At 40.4% G+C, this 21,614-nt stretch overlaps 2 protein-coding genes across 4 annotated transcripts; one reads left to right on the forward strand and one right to left on the reverse strand.

Annotated features, from left to right (window-relative positions):
• Positions 1 to 609: 609 nt before the first annotated feature.
• Positions 610 to 4,416, reverse strand: rpl37 (ribosomal protein L37). Its single transcript, XM_080046920.1, has 4 exons — positions 4,347 to 4,416; positions 3,284 to 3,419; positions 2,457 to 2,541; positions 610 to 878 (listed from the first exon to the last, which is right to left on the reverse strand). The coding sequence occupies exons 1-4, from the start codon at positions 4,347 to 4,349 to the stop codon at positions 809 to 811; spliced, it is 294 nt and encodes a 97-aa protein (XP_079903046.1). The 5' UTR covers positions 4,350 to 4,416; the 3' UTR covers positions 610 to 808.
• A 2,593-nt stretch (positions 4,417 to 7,009) lies between these two features.
• On the forward strand, positions 7,010 to 20,030 carry st8sia5 (ST8 alpha-N-acetyl-neuraminide alpha-2,8-sialyltransferase 5; the record flags this gene model as incomplete). 3 transcript variants are annotated; one of them, XM_080047233.1, is made up of 9 exons in its annotated part: positions 7,010 to 7,155; positions 12,236 to 12,343; positions 13,152 to 13,238; positions 16,217 to 16,309; positions 17,691 to 17,777; positions 18,173 to 18,317; positions 18,499 to 18,611; positions 19,354 to 19,446; positions 19,568 to 20,030. In XM_080047233.1, 9 exons carry the CDS (start codon positions 7,010 to 7,012, stop codon positions 20,028 to 20,030), a joined length of 1,335 nt encoding a protein of 444 aa, XP_079903359.1. The 3 variants fall into 3 exon arrangements, with proteins under 3 accessions (XP_079903359.1, XP_079903360.1, XP_079903361.1); XM_080047234.1 differs by lacking the exon at positions 13,152 to 13,238; XM_080047235.1 differs by lacking the exons at positions 12,236 to 12,343; positions 13,152 to 13,238.
• Between the last annotated feature and the right edge of the window lie 1,584 nt (positions 20,031 to 21,614).

The raw sequence follows: 21,614 nt of genomic DNA on the forward strand, positions 1-21,614 counted from the left end.
TGTGGATATAGGAGTAAGACGATCTCATAACACTTTAGTAGGCTTGATAATATCTAGTTGTCCGATATTTGACTTCTCATGTGAAATATAAAGCATATGATTTATATTCGTTATAAATGTGTGCTATTTCATCAACTAAAATAAAATTTAGCAAATAAATCAGGTAATTGTTTAACGCTAATGGAAAGGATTTGTTTTGATCAGGGATTAATAAAAAAAAAAATCCTTCTCATTCCAGCCCTGAAGCCTCTCCTCCACCATGTCCATCAAAACCAATTGATTTGACTGTATAATAGGAAAAGGATCGCCTCAATCTCCAAATTAAAATAGATTTTTCTTGGGATAACAGCTACTGGAATAAATTTCTATAATCTACCAAAGGCAGTTTAGCATACTATCTTGGCATTCTTTTGAGTTAGTGGTAAGACTTGCAAGTTTGATTCATTGCAAGAATTTGTCTCCCAAATCTAAAACTTTCACAACATTGGTGTGGTTTAGTGAACGTTTCAACATATAATTTACTAGATGTTAAAATTTAAGCAGATGTAGTTTGTAATTAACTGAAACACTTAGGAGCTCCCTAACAAACTTCAAACATTAATACAGTAGTTCATGTTTATGAAAACACCTTTTATTTCAAGTTTGTGTTATTAGTTTTGACATGACAAATGAACCAAGTGTAAGGTCTTAACAACCCTGTGTAAATTCTATTCAGCCATCACTGGCCTGACAATTAAGGTTCAACAGAAAAGAGACAAGAGTGAAATTCCTGTTTAACGTCACATTTATTCAATCAAAAATGTGTATTTTAGGATGAGCTGGAGGCGGCCACTGCAGCGCGTCTGGGTTTGGGGGTGGTGCCTTCCCGGAAACCATTCCTGGAAAAGAGGAAACAAAGTGAGGTTGAGAGATCTACTTAGAGGTTTATTCTGGTGAAATAGTCCCAAGTCACTGTATTTGTTATTCACAAACACCCCCAATGTTTATTTACAAAATCTTTACTTTATGCCACCGTTTACCACCTACTGCCTTCTTTACAGGCTGGTCAGCTAACTAGCCCAAATTGTTACATCAGTTGAGAGCCAATGATAAAATCATAACATTAAATATGTATTTCATCCTGTTAAAACAGAAGGTTAAAACAAGGTGTGGCACAAATGACACTAATGAAACTTAAAGTCACTGTAGTAATGTTTGATATGTAAACAAACTGGTATTGTCTTAGAAGCAATTTTCAAATCAGGGTGAAGTACATGTGTAACTAACAGGTGGTGTCCCAGTCATCTAGTGCACAATGCAGCATTTAATGATAATATCTAGGCTATTTTTCAAAATGGGAAATTAGTTGTAATAGTAAATCCTACAGTATGACCATCACAGCCACTCAAGGATATTTATTTTATTATCACTCACAATGATGCTTACCTCAGAGAAAATGTTCATATCACTTTGAAAATCATTTGTTCAGACATTTATTTTTCACCATCATTGGTAAGCAGCATTTGAGTCTGAACAGTATCACTGTTTATCTGCTTAACCCTGATCATAGGCATACGTATACCTGATTGTATGCATTAGGTTAACACATCCAGGAACATGCTTAACCTCAATAAACTACAGACACCCAAGTTAAATGCCCCCCCCCTTCCCCCTCTGAATGGCAGTGGGAATGCTCTTGCAGACCAACTCTTAAACCTGCCGGTGAAAACAACTTCTGTCCAACTCCCCTCCACCAGCATTGTTGACAGGCTGCGTTACCACAGATATTTTGTTTACCACTTTGTGTTTATTGTCTCCCAATTTAAAAGCTTTGGTTTTAGGTACATTCACTAGAACTTTGAAAGAAGCTCAGTAAAGACTTTTATCTTGTGTTTTTACTAAATATTTGTCTAAAATTGTTTATATCCACGTTTGTTTGCAGATACTAACCCAAATGTCTGCCTTAATATTTACGTCTTTACCATTTTAAATCACTACCATGAAATCAATATAACCATCTGAATGGGAAAATATGCTTATATGAGCTTACACTTGGCACAAATCTTACATAGTTTCCCCTTTGGGAATACATCAACACAACTTAATAGCTCAAATGTTGCAGTTCAACCTGATAAATGAACATTTACTTCAGTCAGGATAAGTTAGAAAGTGTTGATCATGTCCAACACTTAAAGTAGTGATTTCAAGCAAACAAGTTCTCACTTGTCTTACTAAAATTGCAGTAACTCAAAGCGAAAGTCTGAGCATCAACACACAGTTTGTATTATACAGATGCCAAGGAAGTAAGAACTCCTTTTCCCCTTTCAGACATAAAAAAGCCCCAATAACAAACAGTGAAGTAAAGCACACCGACAGAAAGACAAAATCTCATTCAAGGAACAAAACAAGCAGCACATCTAGGAACACTTGTCGCTCCGTGTCATCTCAACATTGTACATTTAAGTTAACGATCTTACCTGAATCTACGGTAGACGACCTTCAGGTGTCTCAGACGGCCAGTTCCAGTGGTGTTCCTCCTCTTGGCCTTAGCGCTCCAGTTGTCTACAAAACAAAAACGTAAGGATACATCAAGGCAGCCAACACTTTCACATCAATGTAAAGCTACACTTGCAGTGTTAATGTGTGGGTAAAAAACTACTGAAAACAGACTGAATTAAGGCATGTCTAGAAAATGCAACTTCCTCATCCAACAATTTTTAGACAAAAAAGTCCAAATAGAATGTCATTTTAAAGTTCAGATGTTTGGAGTTTTAAACTTTCAAAAAGAACCAGGGGTAAACCTGTCGAGTCATAAATTCAAATGATTGTGTCTAAACTTAAATAAGCAAAATGTTCCGTGTGTTTTTCCTAACCTGTTACATTCAGACTCATTTCATGAAGTGTTTTGAATAAAAACAGCAGGATTCCATTATAAATACATGGCATTAGGAGTCCACACCAGAACATTTAATGCAATGTCACGGACTCAATGATGCTTACCTCAGAGAAAATGTTGATATCACTTTGAAAATCATTTGTTCAGACATTTATTTTTCACAATCATTGGTAAGCAGCATGGTCGAGTTTTAACAGTATCAGTGTCTCAGATAAATCCTAATTATATGATTGGATTTTACACTTTAAGGGCCAGCGGAAACCTGTCGAGTAATAACTTTAAATGATCTAAACTCAATAAGCACCTAAGCGGTGTGTTTCACTAACTTATTTTAGTAACTCATATCATGTAATGTTTAGAATAAAAAGGACAAGTCTCATTATCAAAACACGCCATTAGATGACTTACACTTTCTCTTGCGCTTCTCGGGGTAGCCACACTTGCCGCAGGAGGACTTCTGCAGGTGGTAGGCCTTGGATCCACAACGACGGCACAAGGTGTGCGTCTTGTTTCGGCGCTTTCCGAAAGATGATGTCCCCTTCGTCTGAGAAGCAAATGGGAAAGGTAGAGAGAGATCAGGAACAACTCTCAAAAACACTCACTAATGTTCTCATAGCTCTGACAAGTCATGTCTCAGAACAGAATTATGAATCACAGGAAATCATATGTTCAGACATTTGTGTTTGAAACATCACTGACAAGACTTGTGTAGCAGCATGAACAAAACACTTTGAAGTGTATTTACCAAATTAGATTGACTTGTTTCTATGGGAGCTGACAAAATAGTTATGTTAATGTAACATTGGGTGCACCTAACATGATATTTAAATAGATTGAGCATGTGCTTGTCTACACACCAGTGTGTATAAAGCGATATAACTTGATTTTCACCACTGTGGGTCAATTACAAAAAGGTTTGTTCTTCCTGAAATTGGATGTGGGAAAATATTGATCACAGCCTCACAAAAAAATTAACAGGTCTATTTAATTCTACATTTCTGTTCAATTGGGTTGTATCAAATCACAATGCATGTCCTCCAGAACAAAACACTGTTAACATGTCTGCATGTGCCAGTTACATGTTGATAGTTACTCATTCAATGCTAGAGGGACTAGCCGAATGTGCTAGCAGCTAACTAACTTTCTTACCTTTACAGGTCGTATAACAACATTACATTAATAGTGGTACCCTACCGGGTACAACCCGAGGACATTTAGGGTAATTGTAACGTTAACCGTCTTTTTCCGGGTAATCCAGGCCCATTCTGCGCACTGAGCCTTAATGCTATGAGCAGCAATTTAACGCGACACTGACAACATTATCTACGTTAAAATGTAAACTTCATCCAAAAATAATCGATCCCAGTGGTAAAAATGTTAATCCGACAACGTAAAACCAAGAGTCCGTGTCGGATAAACGACGAATTACATAGATGTTCAGAGATTTCTTTCAGCCATCGTTGCTTCTTACCATTTTGGACCGATGGCCAAGGGAAAAGAGACCGGAAGAGGAGTTCGCACCGCTTCAAATTACATCCGTGCTGCTTCCTGTGTTACGCACAAATGTGTCCCAATGCAGTGTTTCATAATCAGAAACAGGTTTGTTGACACATACAAAGTATTTTGTTGTCCCACAAAATGTACAATTAAATATTATTATAAGCAAAAGACTTTTGCAGTTATTTCCTTTTCCCTTATTTAACCTCGAACGATCAATCGAGGAGTGACCCTCTTTTACAATGACATCGAGTTATTACAAATAGACAATACAAATAGGCCTACAGTAATACACAAGCTTACAAAGAGACAAAAACAATTAAAACATTCAGATCAATTGAATGAAAAGCCTAATTAAAACAGTTACAAGTGGAGTGGGGCTGATTCAAAATAATAAGTTTAAATTGGTTAACAACAGTTATGAGTGTATTTATTTTAATTTGATGTTGTAGGTTGTTCCAGGAGTCAGGGGCACTGTGGCTAAAAGCAGTTTTACCAAGGTCAGACCGGGCGTATGGAACATATAACATGAGCATGTCAGTTGAGCGGATTTGATAAAGCCCATCTGAAATATGCAGCATTTCTGTCAAATAGATAAATAGTTATTGCAACACATAATGGAACAATTCAGTTATTCTTTTTTTTAAATTATCTCATGTCTTGAGTTTGCTGAGTTGTCATCATGTCACTTGTAAGAAACTTCAGTAATACATTGTTGTTATAATTCTTGTAATGCTGCCATCTGTTGCCTGCTTTATGAACTGTACTTGATACTTGAAACCAACTGAATACTTGCACAGTACACAGGGGGGGGGGGGGGGGGGGGGCACTAGGGTCTCTAGCAGGTTAATGCAGCCATGGATGTTACAAGCAGATGGTGTCAAAGTCTGTGCAATGACATACAGATTGCAGATATAAGGCAGAAATTAGCTTCCTTTGCAGGGTGTTTAGGGGCGCACATTGAAACTTCTGCTGCTTTTTTCAAGAGGCTTGGTTGGAGTCTCTTGCATGCGTCCTTTTGGATATTTTCTATTCTACTTCCAACTGGGAGGAGCCCAATGGGAAGACCCAACAAGCTGGAGGGGCGACATATCCAATCTGGCCTGGGAGGGCCTCTGGTCTTGAGGGCGATGGCCTGCTGCCTCTACGACCTGTACACAAAAAGGCAGTAGCAGAAATTCAAATGATGGATGGATGCCTAAAAGTACATAAATATATTTATTAGAAATTAATTTCTGTTTAAGTTTGACTTCTGGATGGTTCAATGATGAAACACCACTGAAATTATGTTAGTCCCTTGTACGGTATGTGTGAGTAAAGATAACACACTTACAAACACACCCACTGATCCCTTGAGATGCAATGGAGATACTCCAACAGCCCTTAAAAATGCATGAATCTTAACCTATTATTTGTAATTATTCATTTACATCCACCCACGACTCTGATGCCTGTAATGCTGACTGACGCAACCGAGGACTGCACCAGATGGACTTGGGACGACTTGATCTGACAGCTGTCAAAGTGGACACTGGCAGAAGTCAATGGAACTAATACAGTTAAGGAGTTATCAGTTCTGTCAGGAGTTTTGCTCTGAGAAAATAATGCAATCATGGCATCCTGGTTTAGCCTGTAACAAAGACGCTGTCAAGGTTTGAAAATGTCCCCAGGCCCTAAAGCAGTGCTGGGAGATTATGAAGTTACATAGCCATTAATGCAGAGCAGAACATAGCACTATGAAACGAAACTAATGAAAAGCAAAAAGAATAGACACTCAGTCATAAAACCAAAGCCTGTGATGGTTGACTCCACGGCATCATGTTCATCTGTCATAATAAATAGCTTCATCAATCAAAATGATGCAATCCACAGTTTTGTGGGGTGTCCTAACGAGGTCAGGTGAGGTTTTGAGGTGCAGCCTACATGTTGAATGCGCAGGTGCATCCTCGTAAACGAGACCATGACCTTGGTGTTTGGCTGAGTAGAAACATCTCAATGAAACGCAGGCGCGCCCCCGACTCCCAGGCTGAGAAAAGGCGCACCCTCCTCCTTTTGCATTTCAGGCACGCAGCTTTGCTCAGATTGGAGATGAGGATGGAGTAGTGTATTTTTTTTTATATAATTTATTTTTCAGTCGCGCCTCGTATATGTCAATTGGAGAGAGAAATATCGCCCTTGGCATCGATGCCTTTGCTTGATCTGATTAAACATTTCGGGATGCAGACAGTCCAGACACATAGCCCTCGGAGCGCGTTATTTCGGACAATCTGCATTGCTCGCATACGATCGAGTGACTGCACCTTGTCGAGACGATAGCCTATACGGTAGCCATACAGAAATCAAGAATTTTTTACAGGACATCTGTATTCACACTCGTCCTTTAGCAAATATTTTAAAATTATTTAGGGATTATTATTTTCACCGAACTGGACGGAGAGGCATTTATGGTTTTTCAGATTGAGGTCACAGCTGGCGATGATTATCATCCAACACCAATGATGCTGCGGCGCGAGAGCAGCACACTAGCCTAGAGAGGTGATGGACAATGTCCTGTCCTGTTGGTACAAGACACCGGTGCTCCTGGTCCTGAATGCAGCGGAGAGAGACACCTAGCCTGGGTGTCACCGTCAGCCCTGGATGCTGCGCCGAAGAATGGGATATGCCGACCCCTCGTCGGGTAAAGATATCCTTGGCAATAGATCTCTTTGCTTCATATTCATTTGCGCATTTGGACTCGTCACATTATTGCAGCAGATTCTCTATGGGAAAAACTACATCAAGAGGTAAGTGTCGGTTATTTCTGTTTAGTCGTTATGAACATGAGGCAATTAGAGCACAGGCCTCCATGTTTACAGAGTAGACTCCACGCTGTAAGGATAAACAGAAAGAAGCATGCATTCATAGCCCTTTTGTGTGAGCCTTATTGGTCAGTTTTGATGACTGAATGGTGAAAAGAAAATCCTGAATGATCATTTGTTTAGTAGCTTATAAATGTGTGAACTATGTGTCATGGGGCATGGGGGACAACAAGCTTTCATGGCTGGGAAAAGAACAATAGCAATTAACCATCCATCTTTTTTTTCCTATAGTGGCATAGACAACAGTTTCCATTGGATTCTCTATATTTTTGTTTGTTTGTGATATTTTCTGAAAAATGAAGCATCACATCCATGCCATACACAGCTCTCCAGCTGTGCATGGCAATGTTTTTTCCCTTTTGTTTTTTTTCTTTCCAAAGATCTTTGTTTTAACTTCTTAAATCTTGACTGGTGGTAGCCTACATCTAAACAGAGGCATCAGATTCTCATAATGCAACCGAAAGCGTATCGGAGCTGATGATGATGATGATGATGATGATGATTACAGAATATCACCACGATAAAGATGATGTGTATTTCTCATTGGTCCCCTGATAAATAAATCATATCGCACCATCAGGGCTGCTGCTCACAGCCACTGCAGAGCCACATTTTGTAATACCTCTGCAACAGTGTTCACCTCCCTGATACGAATTCTTGAGCTAAAGCGAAGTCTCCTTTTTGCACTCATCTAATATAGACCCATTTATCTACTAAATTGCTGCCCCCCTGACCCTCCACATACACACCCTTTCCTTTTACATTCTAAGATAAATTTCAGAGACGAGCAGATGCTGAGAAGCCGGGATGTTTGATCTTTAGGTGGTTTAAAGAATCTCACAAAAATCTCACTCCGAGCAAACGGGAACAAATCGAAAAAGACTTGACCCCCACCTCCAGATATTTATTTTTTTACAGATAGCCCATATACTGTATGTTTACTCCAAAAGCAAACATATAGGCCTATGTGCTGCAGTGTGAAAAGCTCCCCACAGCTAACCCCTCCCCTGCCACCCTGCTGGGCTGGTCTGACTCAATACTCAACGTGGATTCATGACATCCTGACCTCATCGGTTGAGATGCATGAATTCAGAGCCCCCCCTCCCATCCACCCACCCACCCAGACACACATGCACCTTTTTCTCCACCCTACTGTGCCCCTTACTTTTCCTCCTAGCGCTCAACCTAGGAGAGAGAGGGGGGGAGGGAGGGAGACAAGCCCTGCAAAACAGAAAGCAGTGCGGGCTCAGCAGCGGCAGCCATTTTGCTACAGTCTGTCTGCACACACACACACACACACACACACACACACACACACACACACACACACACACACACACACACACACACACACACACACACACACACACACACACACACACACACACACACACACAGACAGACAGACAGACAGACAGACAGACAGACAGACAGACAGACAGACACACACACACACACACACACACACACACACACACACACACACACACACACACACACACACACACACACACACACACACACACACACACACACAGACAGACACAAAGACGCACACACACACAGACACAAAGACACACACACACACACACACACACACACACACACACACAAAAAGACACAAAGACACAGAAACACACACACCTCAGTGGGAGTGGGGGAGAAAGAGAGGAGGAAGGAAGGAGACAGATACTGAGAGGGAGTGATGAAAATGAGTGTGTGTGTGCTGGTGTGATGCAAGAGAGAGTGCTAAGGCGAGAGAGTGATGAAAATGATTGTGTTTGCATGAGTGTCTCTGTGTGTGTGTGTGTGTGTGTGTGTGTGTGTGTGTGTGTGTGTGTGTGTGTGTGTGTGTGTGTGTGCGTGTGTGTGTGTATATGTGTGTGTGTGTATGGGTTTGTGAAGCAAAAGAGAATGCAAGGCGAGAGAAAAGATGTCATCTTATGATGTCTCCCAAGCGTAAACAAGCAGAAGTCGTTCTCCACATGAGTTGGACCACACCCAGCCTTTTCGCTCTACTAAACCCATAAAGCCTGAGGAAGATGCTGGCAAGGTGCTGTTGTGTTTCAGAAGAAACAACATATCAGCAAATTTCCAGAAGAGGAGGCATTAGGGTGCTAAGATTGGGTGAAAGTAAATCTTTCACCAACTGGCTTTGTGTATATGTCCCATACCATCCCAGTCGACCAAAGGGCAAAGGGCCCCCATTTGAACGCATGACGGCGTCCATTAAAGTCAAACTGAGCGGTGAATATTATCTTGCTTGATAAATCTTGCCATTGAGTTTCGGCGGGGACACTTTATGGTGTTGCATGATGAATCACCCTTCACTCACAATGGGGTGAAGTGGCAGAGCGTGTGCATGATTGTGAAATGGCAGAGCAGATTCGAGAGGTAAAGCCTATTATGTGATCGCAGTGAGTGACACACTTCTGTAAAAGGAAGGCATATTAACTTTTTTTCACGCTCTGTTTGACTTGAAGAGGGCACCACTAAAAATACACTCGGCTAGAAAGAGCAGCAGCAAAGGCCCAAGGCCCCACAGGCCGGAGCATTTGGTTGCAGCGGCAAAGGAATATTTTCATTGTCAGTTAGGGTTACATCTTTGAATTGCTAGTTCGCCCGACAAACAGTCCCAATAATCTTGAGAGTTTTGAGAAGCTGAACCTATATTAAAGTGCCTACAAGGAACTTTTAAATGTTTATGAAACAGTCTCATTATTCCTCAACTGTCATAAATGACTTGTAACTGCAAACGAGACCATAAGGCGAAAAGAACGCTATTTTTAAAGTTATAAATGCCTGGTGTCCGAATCCCCGCCAACAATTTACGACGGGCAGATCAGAAAACCTGTGTTTTCCAAACAGTTATAAATCAAAGTTTACTTTCCTTCACCACTGTCCTTTTATCATAATTAATCTTACATAGTCACATATAAATACATTATGAATGCAAAATTGGTGTAAACACACTACTGCTTTTGTCCAAAGTTTCCAATAGAATCAACAAAAACTAAAAGTTCCTCGTAGTCACTTTAAAAGACACAAATGATTTTTCAGTTATCAAATATGTTGCCTTACACTGCTGATTGACTAATTGATAACTCAACAAATGACTCACCTCAGCACATTTGTGCATGTGACTGTTAATGAGCCCTTCTTTTTGCATTATGTATTTAGGTTGAAACCCCCCCCCCCCGATTCTTAGCAGCTTTGTTTACTTGTTTTAACATGCAGCCGACAGAGCTGAAGGTAGACAAATTGATAAATAACTTTGTTACAGTTCCTGTTTTTCGTAAGGACATTACACCTTCCCAGTGGCCCCAGGCGGTTACAGGAAAAACCTCCTGGACACACTAAATGGACCACTGAGTCAGTATGCCTGGCTAAAATCCAAACTCCTATAATCTAATAATATAAAAGTGCCTCCTGCGTCCAAGTTGCATTAAGGATGCTGAAGGGCACATTACTGCTGTAGAGCAACATTGTGCTTGTTGTTTGTCTGATGTAATGATTAGCCTACCGTCTAAATTGTGCTCATGTTTCAGTACCGGATTCATCTGTGAGTGGAAATCAAGCTTAAACGTTTTCACACTCTCTCTTTTCGGTGATTACAAAGATTGACTATATTATGCTGGTTTGATTAGCCTCTCTGTACAACAGGCAGCTGGTGTATTTTAGGCGCACCTCCTGAAGCGAGGCACGAACATCCCTCTGATTTTTAGGGCTGCAGAGTGTTATGGAGGTGTTGAAGTGGCACTAGGGGAGGCGGAATGCGCCTGCACATCAGTACAGACACATGTCCCCCATGATGAATGCTGCAGCACATACTGGATCCAGAAGGGCTCTTTGGCATTCAGTTTCCCTGCAGAATTTTGCACAACACCCACGGAGCACTCACAGAAATTAGTCACAGAGGAACGCATAATTATCAGTCAGTATTAGTAGACATTGTACGCCCACTGATATTTGGATGTAAGGAATTGAAATAGTCGCCTCCCAAATGAAGCCGTAACAACTCAAATATTTTACTTATTCCCCAACAAATCCCATGTATCCAAAGACAAAGCAACGTTTGAGACGTTGATTTGTTATTCAGAATGCCCGTTCATCCCTCTCATGTGAGGGCTTTGAAGCACCTGCACCAAATGGCCTCCTCTGGAAATTTTCACTTTGGCTATTTCAATAAAAGCTGATGCAGCACTAAACAACGATTTCCCATCTGTTATCCTCCAGTATGGCAAAGATTCAAAAACAGCTGATCCTACTCTTCCGGTAACAGCCAGTATGGCATCTTGTTATTGGCCACAGGCACAGGCATTACAATTTGCAAGTGTTCAAGTCAATGTCGAAATAAATCCTGATTACTTGGGTTGTTTTCTCAGACTGGACAAAGCTCCTCCAGCGCTACAGAAAAACAGTTTTCACGACTTAAGTACTTTAAAAAATGCCATTTCTAATGTGCTTTAAGCGGTTACCTCTGGCAAAATAACAGCTACTTTACTATCTACTCTTGGCAAACCAGTTGGCATCTCTTCCTCAGAAGCAATTTGACTTCCGCAGCAACATCTATTGTCACCCTCTTAAATCACTTTAGTGCATCGAGTTACAAGTCTAACACTCCTGCAGGCCAAATTGCCCAGTGTGAATTTTGGAATCACACTCAGGAAAGTGGCACCAGCCCAGCAGAGCGTATAGAAACCATTCAAACCATGACGTCATAAAGGGAAACATTCATTCTAACCATGTTTGGTGGCATACTTTGACTGTTTTTCTTTAGCTAAAAAAGCAAGTCTGCCTTTATTTGTATGTGTGTGTGTGTGTGTGTGTGTGTGTGTGTGTGTGTGTGTGTGTGTGTGTGTGTGTGTGTGTGTGTGTGCGTGTGTGTGTGTGTGTGTGTGTGTGTGTGAATGTGTGATTGTGCACACATGGCTTGGTTGTATGTCTTGACATTTGCACAACAAGGGCAATAAATCCAAAATAAACTGACTCATTTTCTTACTAGTGCGCAACAGTTTAACCGACTCAAAGGGGACGAGACAGGAAATTGGACCGGTCCCGTTAATTTCTTGGATGATGGATCTCTGAAGCCTGCCAGAAATGGAAGGAAAAGGTACCTTTCCAGCGTGACTGACTGCACAGCACCTTCTGAGGAAGAGAGTGTGTGAGAGAGCGACTGAGAAAGAGAGAGAAAGAGAGAGAAAGAAAAAAAGAGAGAAAGATGGAGTGAAAAACAACATAAGTTTCAAATTCATCATAGTGATGACCCAGCCCTGCATGTGTGGACTGGGCCACCGATATGCCCACCAGTCTCCTCAGTTGCTATAGAGGGAACACAAGATGCAGCACATTTATTATTCATAATTTTTTCTATAATTGTTTTAAAATCTGCAGTTCTAGAAAGTTATCAGGGGTGTAGCCTCATCAGAGACTCAGCTTGCGTTACGTATAGCTGATTCTCGGAGCTACACCACCGCAAATCTGAAATGAACTTTTTACTAAAGGCTCCTAGTCTTCCCTATATTTATTTTAAAAAACTGTACTTGCTGGGTCACCCAGTTTGTTACCTGTATTAAATATAGAGTTGTTTTCAATAATGATTTTTTGGGGGGAATTTCTGACTATGGTGGACAAAAAAAACTAATTGAAAACTATGCAATATTAAGTAAAAGGCAAAGCCCGGTTTTAGGGATAACAACGTTGGCTAACCAGCAAGTATGCCTACTGTTTTCTTGTGATTACCACACGTAGGGATGAACAGGAGCCTTTAGCAGAAGTCCACGACAGATTTGAGGTGGAGGTGTTGCTCTGAGACTGAGCTGTGTGAAACGCAAGCTGAGTCTGTGATGAGGCTAGCAGGAGTGCTGATACATAACATAACACATTAAACTCTAACTGATAACCTGTCTGCATGTTGACAGATGTTTCCGTCAGAATTTTCAGCCAGATTCTCAGATCTCCGTAATAGTCACTCCCTGCCTATCCGATATTAAGAAGAAAAAAAAAAGGTAGGCCAGTTTGAAGGCATTTTCTAAATATTTGTCACACAGAAACCCAAGAATGCCTCTTTCTTTTTCATTAGTTTTGAAGAGTTATAAACTCTCATATATTCCTTTCAGTGGTGGTTGCACTTCAGATTTGCTCTTGCATGCTGTCTGATCCTGTTCCCCTCGACCCCAGACCCCCTCTAAACCCCCACCCTTACCCCCTCCTCCCCCCAGAAGCTGGTAGAACCACGGTCTCCTGTCGATGTACTGGCTTCTCCTCGTACCTCTGTGTCCCATCCAGCACCCATTTTCAATTGCCTTGTCCTCCTCAATCTGTGTCTCATGTGTTCTGCACAGCTCTGTGTGTATGCCATGTACATAGTGTGGAAACTTCTCTCTGCTACCCCCTATCTCCCCTTCTCACATCTGCATTGTCTCTCTCTGCGACCTGGATTTACCCCCTTTTCCACTTTACTCTATAGCTACTATAAGACAGGGATGTGCCAGATTTTTTTCTACCCCCCAAAGCTCTAAATCCTAATTGCACTGAGCAGTAGATGTTAGTATCTATGGTAAAATGCTGGTTATTCTTTTTCATTCTGGATTGGTTCTAGACCAGCATTGTACAGTTAAACTTAGATGCTTTCAGAACTGAACAGAGAACACTTGCAAAGGTTTTCATCATCTTAGCTAAAACAAGCATGGAAAGCCCCATTCAAAATGTCATAATTATTATTCAGTATATATATATAAAAAAAAAACAGATGCTCCTCTCAGCAAAACCTCAGAAATACACTGCATCATCAGGTGGATGTAGACAACCAGTTTCATCGTTCCTTATTTGTACGATTTTATCAAAGCATCTTGTTCCTTTAATGCATCCCTCCATTGTATTGCTTGTTGTGTTATTTTATAATCATCATTATTATTTTGTTCAAATCACCCCATTTACCTCCACAGCCACAGGTAATATGTTACAATATTATCCCATGTTCCAAAACACCACACTATACATCCTATGTATCTGATGTGACAAAAACCAACAACCATTTTAACAAATACAGTGCAACACTACATTATAGTGCCTCCATTCTGGCATTAAATCCCCTCAAGTTCTCTCAAGCGTTATACATGTAGCTACATTTGAAAAAGCATGTTACAACATTTAAGCTTTCCAAGATACAGATATATCTCAGGAGGGATGTTTAAGCAGCCTTGAACAGAAAAAGCTAAATTTGCTGAATCGATAAATATCTTGATTCGTATAAAACAAGTTTATTTAAGTCCACCCAAATAGAGAGAAATATTAGTGTTTTTTTGGCTCTCTGACAAAACCTAAAAGGAAAGTTATAGATCAGGGTCAAAGAGAGAAACACTAAGTGTACTTCTCTCACATTATAGTGCCGTTTGTTGCCTTGTGTAGCAAAGATAAACAGCATATTGAATCAATGTTGTATTTGCATATAATTAGCCATTAATGTAACAACATTATAGCAGACACTCCACTGGTGATTCAAATTGGTACAAATAAATACAACTATTTGATCTGTATTTAGGGAAAATAAATTAACCTTTTAGTTCCTTAGCTCCAATGTGTTTAAGTTGAACCGATCAGCACAACACTAAAGCAAAACAGTATAACCTTTGATGCACAGCGGCCACTGTGGCCACAGGTTGTAACTAAATGATGATAATGCATTGAATTGGCCTTAATTTTCTTGAGTCAGCTGCTTTAAAGACATCATCATGTCTGTCTGTGACATGATACAATAAAGTGTAACACACTAAACCACTCCATTCGCAAGTCAAGTAATTTAGACTTCACATACACACTGGTCCAGAAAGGTTTTCAAAGAAGTGCAGTTATTATATAAGATCTATTGTGTTTGGTTAATAGCCTAATAAAACCACTCAATATATTGTTGTCCAACATGATTATATTACCTTGTAAACCTAGAAACCTCCATCCTAACCACCCCCCACCCATCTCAAAATACATTCACACACACACACAGCACACACATTTTACCCAGACTGCATGCTGATTGCATGTAAATACAATGTTGTGCTGCAAGAAATTAGGCAGTAGTGCACAGAAAAATGGCAACATATTAGACATACACACTTTGATACGAATTCTTCAACAACTTTCTTGGCAGAACCATTTTGTCAAATCCACCCAAGCACAGTCACACCACTGAAGACATTATTTGTGTGTGCTTTTGGTTAATGTTGCCATTTCAATGGAATGATTGTTTTAAATGTGTAAAATACATTTCCTGGATTCTTTAGCTCTATTTGAAAAATATGAATTACCAAAAAATATTGATTATTGCCTCCATGTTATATTTACGTGTTTGCACGAACATCGTGTATATGTTTATGCACACAATATGTAAAACATATCAAGACATCAGCCATCACAACTGACATATACTACTAACTTTATGCATTTTATTAAATAAAGTCCACAGGATGCTACACTGCAAATAATCCACAATTTTAAAATGCTCTGCACTGGAATTGTAGGCTGTTTAATGTTTATCTCCAAAATAAATATACAGCATAGATACACATTGTAATCACAGAATTCCAGTGGTGAAGCATGCTAGGTCTTATCATAATGAATAAAATAAGTGCAAATACGAGAGGTGCTTATTTTCTTTTAGTTAGTGTATCTCATTGGTTTAGACTAAGATGTAAAAGAATCTGGTGCAAGTGTCCAGTGAACAGTATGTTACTATCATGTTTGTGACGCCTTAACTCAGTTTCATCACTTCTGTCTTTTGTCATCCCTCAATGCTACAATAATAATCTAGTGTTTCATGAAGTCAAACCATTGACATTTTGTAATAAATATAGAATAATATTTTCATTTACACACTGTTTTATATATATTGCATCTTTATATTGTGTTTCCACAGTTTGTTGTGAATGCTGTTGATTCTCTTGTGTGTGAGAGGTTGAAAGGCAGAGGATGACTGTGTTTATCCCTCCAGGTATATGGAAAGTTATGATGGCTCCTTTGAGTACAACTCCACCACATGCAGGGAGCTCAGACAGGAGATTATGGACGTCAAAGTCTTGACAATGTGAGTCTTCATTATGATGCAGCGAAACAGCTGTGGTCACTAACCCTATTCAGATTTAATATTTGTTTTCCCTAAGGTGTGCCTAACGCGCCTGCCAGGTAGGTCAAGACAAAATGTTGCTTCACAACAAAGCTAACATCTTCCGGTTTGGGGAAACCAATATGAACTGTCTCTTTAACAATGCTAAAGTCTACAGCCTTGCTAGCAGGTCTACGAGGCTGTATACTTCTAAATGCTAACATTAGAATGCTAGTAATCTCACTATATTTGCTGGAACATCATTCATTTTGCAGGAAACAAAGAACTAACAATTATGGTGATCCATCCAATAACTGTTAAGACATGACCTTCAAAACAATAAAACCTCATGGTGACACTCAAATAAGTTAGGGGATCACAAACGTCGTAATGGTGGATGCTCTGGGGACCATAGATGACAAACGTTCATGGTAAACCATCTAATAGTTGTCGAGTTATCTTCATCCGGACCAAATTTGCCAACCAAAAGACCACGCCGCTAGCTAAATAAATAATTGATGCTAAATTGGGCAGAAATTGATCTGACTTGATGTTGCAACCATTAATGGATTTAAAGCAACCTTGGTCCTCTGATTTAGTAATTTTGATTTGTTCTTTTTAAATATCAGGGCTAAATAGACTTTATGATCATCTAACATACACGTAACAGCAAATTACCTTTGTAAATCTGTGAAATCTGACGTTGTGCTCAAGAGGACAATGCTAAATCTTGAAACATAACTTAGATAAACATTTTATAAGCCTCATTTTACATCTGAGAGCAGTTACTCTTTCATCTTTTATGGCCAGTCTTGCAGAACACTGTAAATGTCATCCTTTTCACATAATGGTCAGTGTCATGGCACTGCTCAATAAGCCAGTTGTGCTAATGGCATTTTGTGCAGCACATTTCCTGTTATGTGAATGTGAACATTGTCCAGTGACCTTGTGTGCCAGGCCCTCAGGCTGCCAAACTCTAATGTCCAATGCTTTCTTTTTGCTTGATGAAGAGCCACTAGCCACTGTGGCTGTCACTCTGCCAGGCAGTCATCGTAACGGTGCCGCCCCGACCCCCAGAGCAAATCACATCTCCAAATCATCTCAAAGGAAATGTCGGATCAAGGGCAGCTATTTACAGACATGCTCTACGAAGCCACTGTCTAGATGAAGAAGTCTTAATCTAGTGGCATCGGTTGAGCCCCCACATAGCAATCACTGCACATTTATGCCCACCCTGCTTTGTCCTTTTAAGTCTTTTGTATAATGTGTCTTTAATTTACTATTCCTGCTGTAGAAACAAGGTTTGTCGGAAAATACATGGCCATCCTCCCTCACTCAACAAGTCTCTCTGCATGTCTGCCAGGGTCAAAACCTCAGAGCTGTTTGAGAGATGGCGGAACCTGCAGGTGTGTAGGTGGGCACAGAACAAGGAGGAGGCCAGCAACTTCAAGTAAGCCTTACCTTGTCTCAACGAAAAAAAATAGCACATCTGAATGTCTCATACATGACTCCCTTACCCTTCAGTTTGCAAACTGCACAAACTCCTGGGTTCTCATTGGGGTCCGATACTTAAAGTAGCTATGAGGCACTTTTAACGTCTAATCTTTCCTCTGATGATCGTACATTATATATAACAGCAAACAGGGCCACCAGTTATAGTTGCTATTTTTATTCATACATGCATACTTTTTGTGGTTTGTGGGACCCCAAACAAAAAGGAGACAAGGCCACCTCATCTAGAGTCAACGTAACAATAAAGGTTATGCTGGTGTTGCTTTTGATGTTGTCCTGACGTCTTTTACCAATGGATCTAACTGTGTCCTTTCCTTGGTGTCCTTTCTTCAGGATGTCTCTGTCTCGCTGCTGTAACGCTCCCTCCTTCCTGTTCACCACCAAGAGGAACACTCCTGCAGGGACCAAGCTGAGGTACGAGGTGGACACTAGTGGTATCCTCCCCATCACGTCTGAGGTCTTCAAAATGTTCCCAAATGTGAGTGGATCACCTGTTAAGTTTTGAGCAAAATTCTCAATATTTCCTTTCTTTCTTTGAAATAAAACATTTAAATTCTAGTGGTCTGATGCTATTCAACCTGGCGGTAACGTCTATTTGTATGAAAGAGCCATCAGTGCTGTTTGTCCTAACATTAACAAAACGTGTTTGTTTCATCCAGGATATGCCGTATTCCAAATCGCAGTACAAGAAATGTGCTGTCATTGGAAACGGCGGCATCATCAAGAACAGCAAATGTGGAAAGGAAATTGACTCAGCAGATTTTGTGTTTAGGTATATAGAATAACTTTCTTCTGTGTTTTATAATGGGAGGGCTGCACAACGATAATGACAATTCATTAAGCTCACTATGGAGATTTTATTATTTGATCAATGGTTGAACATTCAATCACATAAAAAGACTCCAATTTCTAACAGTACTTTGCCTGTATATTGCTAACGGCTACTGATTTATCTCTTGAAATTCTTCTTAATTTGAAATAATGGGTCTTTTGTTTCACACAGAGGTATACAAAGGCAAGCTTCTTATTTCTAGTTGGCGCCTGTCAATTTGCCTTCTGAAAAAATAAAATGTTGCTGGCAGATGTCATCAGCCACAGCTAGCTAGCTAATAAGCTCCACGAGTTTGTTAAAAACAGTCATTGACTGACTTTTTTTAATGTTTATGCAAACACGTGGTTACAGACATGATATTAATAGACAAATCCACTGTCATACAAATTTAGTTTTACACCTACTATACACCTATGTTCTTGTATGTTTTGAAAAAGCTAAATAAGATACCATCCATCTAACTGTTAGTATACGGAGTAGCACTGTACCAAAGGCCCATGCACACACTGCTTCAACACGTGGAGAAATCAAAAGCTCAACAGGCATGCCTTGTCTGGTTAAAGTTGCTACGTTGTGATTATTTGAACGATTGTGCAGCTCCACAATGTATCAGTTGGAAATGTGTCACGTCAAATCGACTACACTTGAACCCCTTAAACAGTGGACTTCTCTTTTTTTGCAGGTGCAACATACCACCCATTAATGAGAAGTACACATCTGACGTTGGCACTAAAACAAATCTGGTGACAATAAATCCGAGCATTATTTCAGAGAGGTACTGTCAATATGGGTCTGAGCCGGGAAATCACATATCTCCCACTCTCTTATCTGCCATCGTATTAATCTTCCTTTTTTTCTTTTGTGCTTTGTCATCTCACATTTCACATCCTCTGCAGGTTTCAGAAGCTGGAGAAATGGCGGCGACCGTTTTACGAGGTCCTCCAGAACTACGAGAACTCCTCCGTGGTGCTTCCCGCCTTCTACAACACCCGCAACACCGACGTATCTTTCCGCGTCAAGTACATGCTGGATGACTTTGACTCCCAGAGGGGCGTGTTCTTCTTCCACCCACAGTACCTGCTCAACGTGCAGCGCTTCTGGGCGGTGCAGGGCGTGCGGGCCAAGCGGCTCAGCAGCGGCCTGATGCTGGTGACCGCCGCCATGGAGATGTGCGAGGAGGTCCACCTCTACGGCTTCTGGGCATTTCCCATGAACCCCTCCGGCATCTTCATCACTCACCATTACTATGACAACGTCAAGCCGCGGCCGGGCTTCCACGCCATGCCCCACGAAATCTTCAACTTCATTCACATGCACACTCGAGGCATCCTCCACGTGCACACAGGGCAGTGCACGTGATCCCTCATTCCTCTGCTTTAAAGTGGAAGCTCCACAGCTCACATTTTTAATTGTTTATTTAAAATCAGTTTGTATCTGTTGTCTTTGATTTCAGTCAGTGACACAATTCACTATTTCCTCCCCCAATTTAAGAGTGAGTGGCCCCACAGAGCGTACACTTCCTTGCTCTCACTAAAGGTTGCTTGCTTAAATAGCCAACACACCTATCTTTTGTTAAGTTGTTTAAATAGCCAATCAGCCCACGGTGGTTATCTCTGATCTAACCACAGGATACTTGTTTTCAATGTGAAAAGTGGTCTTCATAGTGATGTTGTTTCTGTGAAGTTTTCTAGTGGCTCTGCTGTACAAAGGTGTTGTTTTTCTACTCAACGTTGCACAGATATTTGCGCCGAAATGGGCCCCAGTATGGGTGCCCTCTCATTCCCCTCTCTCTCTTCTCTGTCTATCTCCAACACTCTGTTGGTGTGGCAGCTTTTAATGTTTGTGTAAAACAAAAAGAAGAAGAAAAAACTGGATAAATTCACCTTGTCTACTTTTGTAATCTATTTCCTATTCACCGGAGTCACTGGGTGAATATTTTAAAAACACTATTTGAGATGGCCTGTTTTTAACTTCTGCCATTTGAAAATTTCCTTGGATGTTTCTGGTGAAAAAAGAGGTGTATGGAGAATAAGTTTTGGACAAAAGCACCACCTCAGATAAACGTTGACTTTGGAGGCCGTCCAATTTGTAAAGCGTCGTAACTCTGTTGTGCGACCCAGCCTCTCGCCGTCATTCATGTCTTAAACCATGCTGCCTTATGAGATATCACACCCCTCTAAATGATATGCAATTCACCCATGTGTTTTGCTTATCTACAAAAAAAAAAAAAAACGTTACCATCCAACTACATCTTAGTTGGCCTCTTGAATGGAAGCACATTTAAGACTCTCTGAGGTATAGAAATTCATGTGCAGTTTGCAGCTTATATCCTAGCAGAACTCATAATCATGAAATGCTCTGCATGACTTTACTCTATGCTTGGCTTTGTGTGTGCCTGCTTCAATGATCACTGAACTACGTTTACACTTATGCCTCTACTGGAGCTCACAGTGCTATTGGAGATATATACACAAACCTAGTCACAGAAAGATGAATGAATCGTTCAAGGTGATTTGTAATATAATGGATGCATTTTCTCACTGATTAAAAATGATCTGTGTACATTCAGTTTGCATTTAAGCGCTGGAAAGCTGTTTGGCCTTTTTTTACTGTTTATTTTGTCATGCCCTGCAAAAGAGACTTTGAATTGATACTTTGTCACTCCTATGTTCATGCTCGGCTGTGCACTTGTCCATTATTTCCTTTGAAGGACAGCGTTGCTCAAAATGTATGAACATGCTGTTTCTTTCATTGTTTACACAAGACTTGTTGTGTGTTTATGCACAAGAGATATGAGTTCAGCAAATGGAAGCATCAAAATTTTTTTGGCTTGACCATTATAAATTGTTGTACAGACACAAGTGAATCAAGAATGGAAAAGGAAATTAACTGATTGGTGTAACGTACGGAGGCAATATAGGCTATAACTCAGTCCTTCTTAAA

This window comes from Ammodytes marinus (genome assembly GCF_949987685.1).
Source record: "Ammodytes marinus genome assembly, chromosome: 18".
NCBI lineage: Eukaryota > Metazoa > Chordata > Actinopteri > Uranoscopiformes > Ammodytidae > Ammodytes > Ammodytes marinus.

Coding starts and splice junctions, on each gene's coding strand:
- rpl37 (XM_080046920.1), bottom strand. Junction 2,542..3,283: donor CGAGAAGCGCAAGAGAAAGT/GTAAGTCATCTA, acceptor TTTGTTTTGTAG/ACAACTGGAGCGCTAAGGCC. Junction 879..2,456: donor GTCGTCTACCGTAGATTCAG/GTAAGATCGTTA, acceptor CCTCTTTTCCAG/GAATGGTTTCCGGGAAGGCA.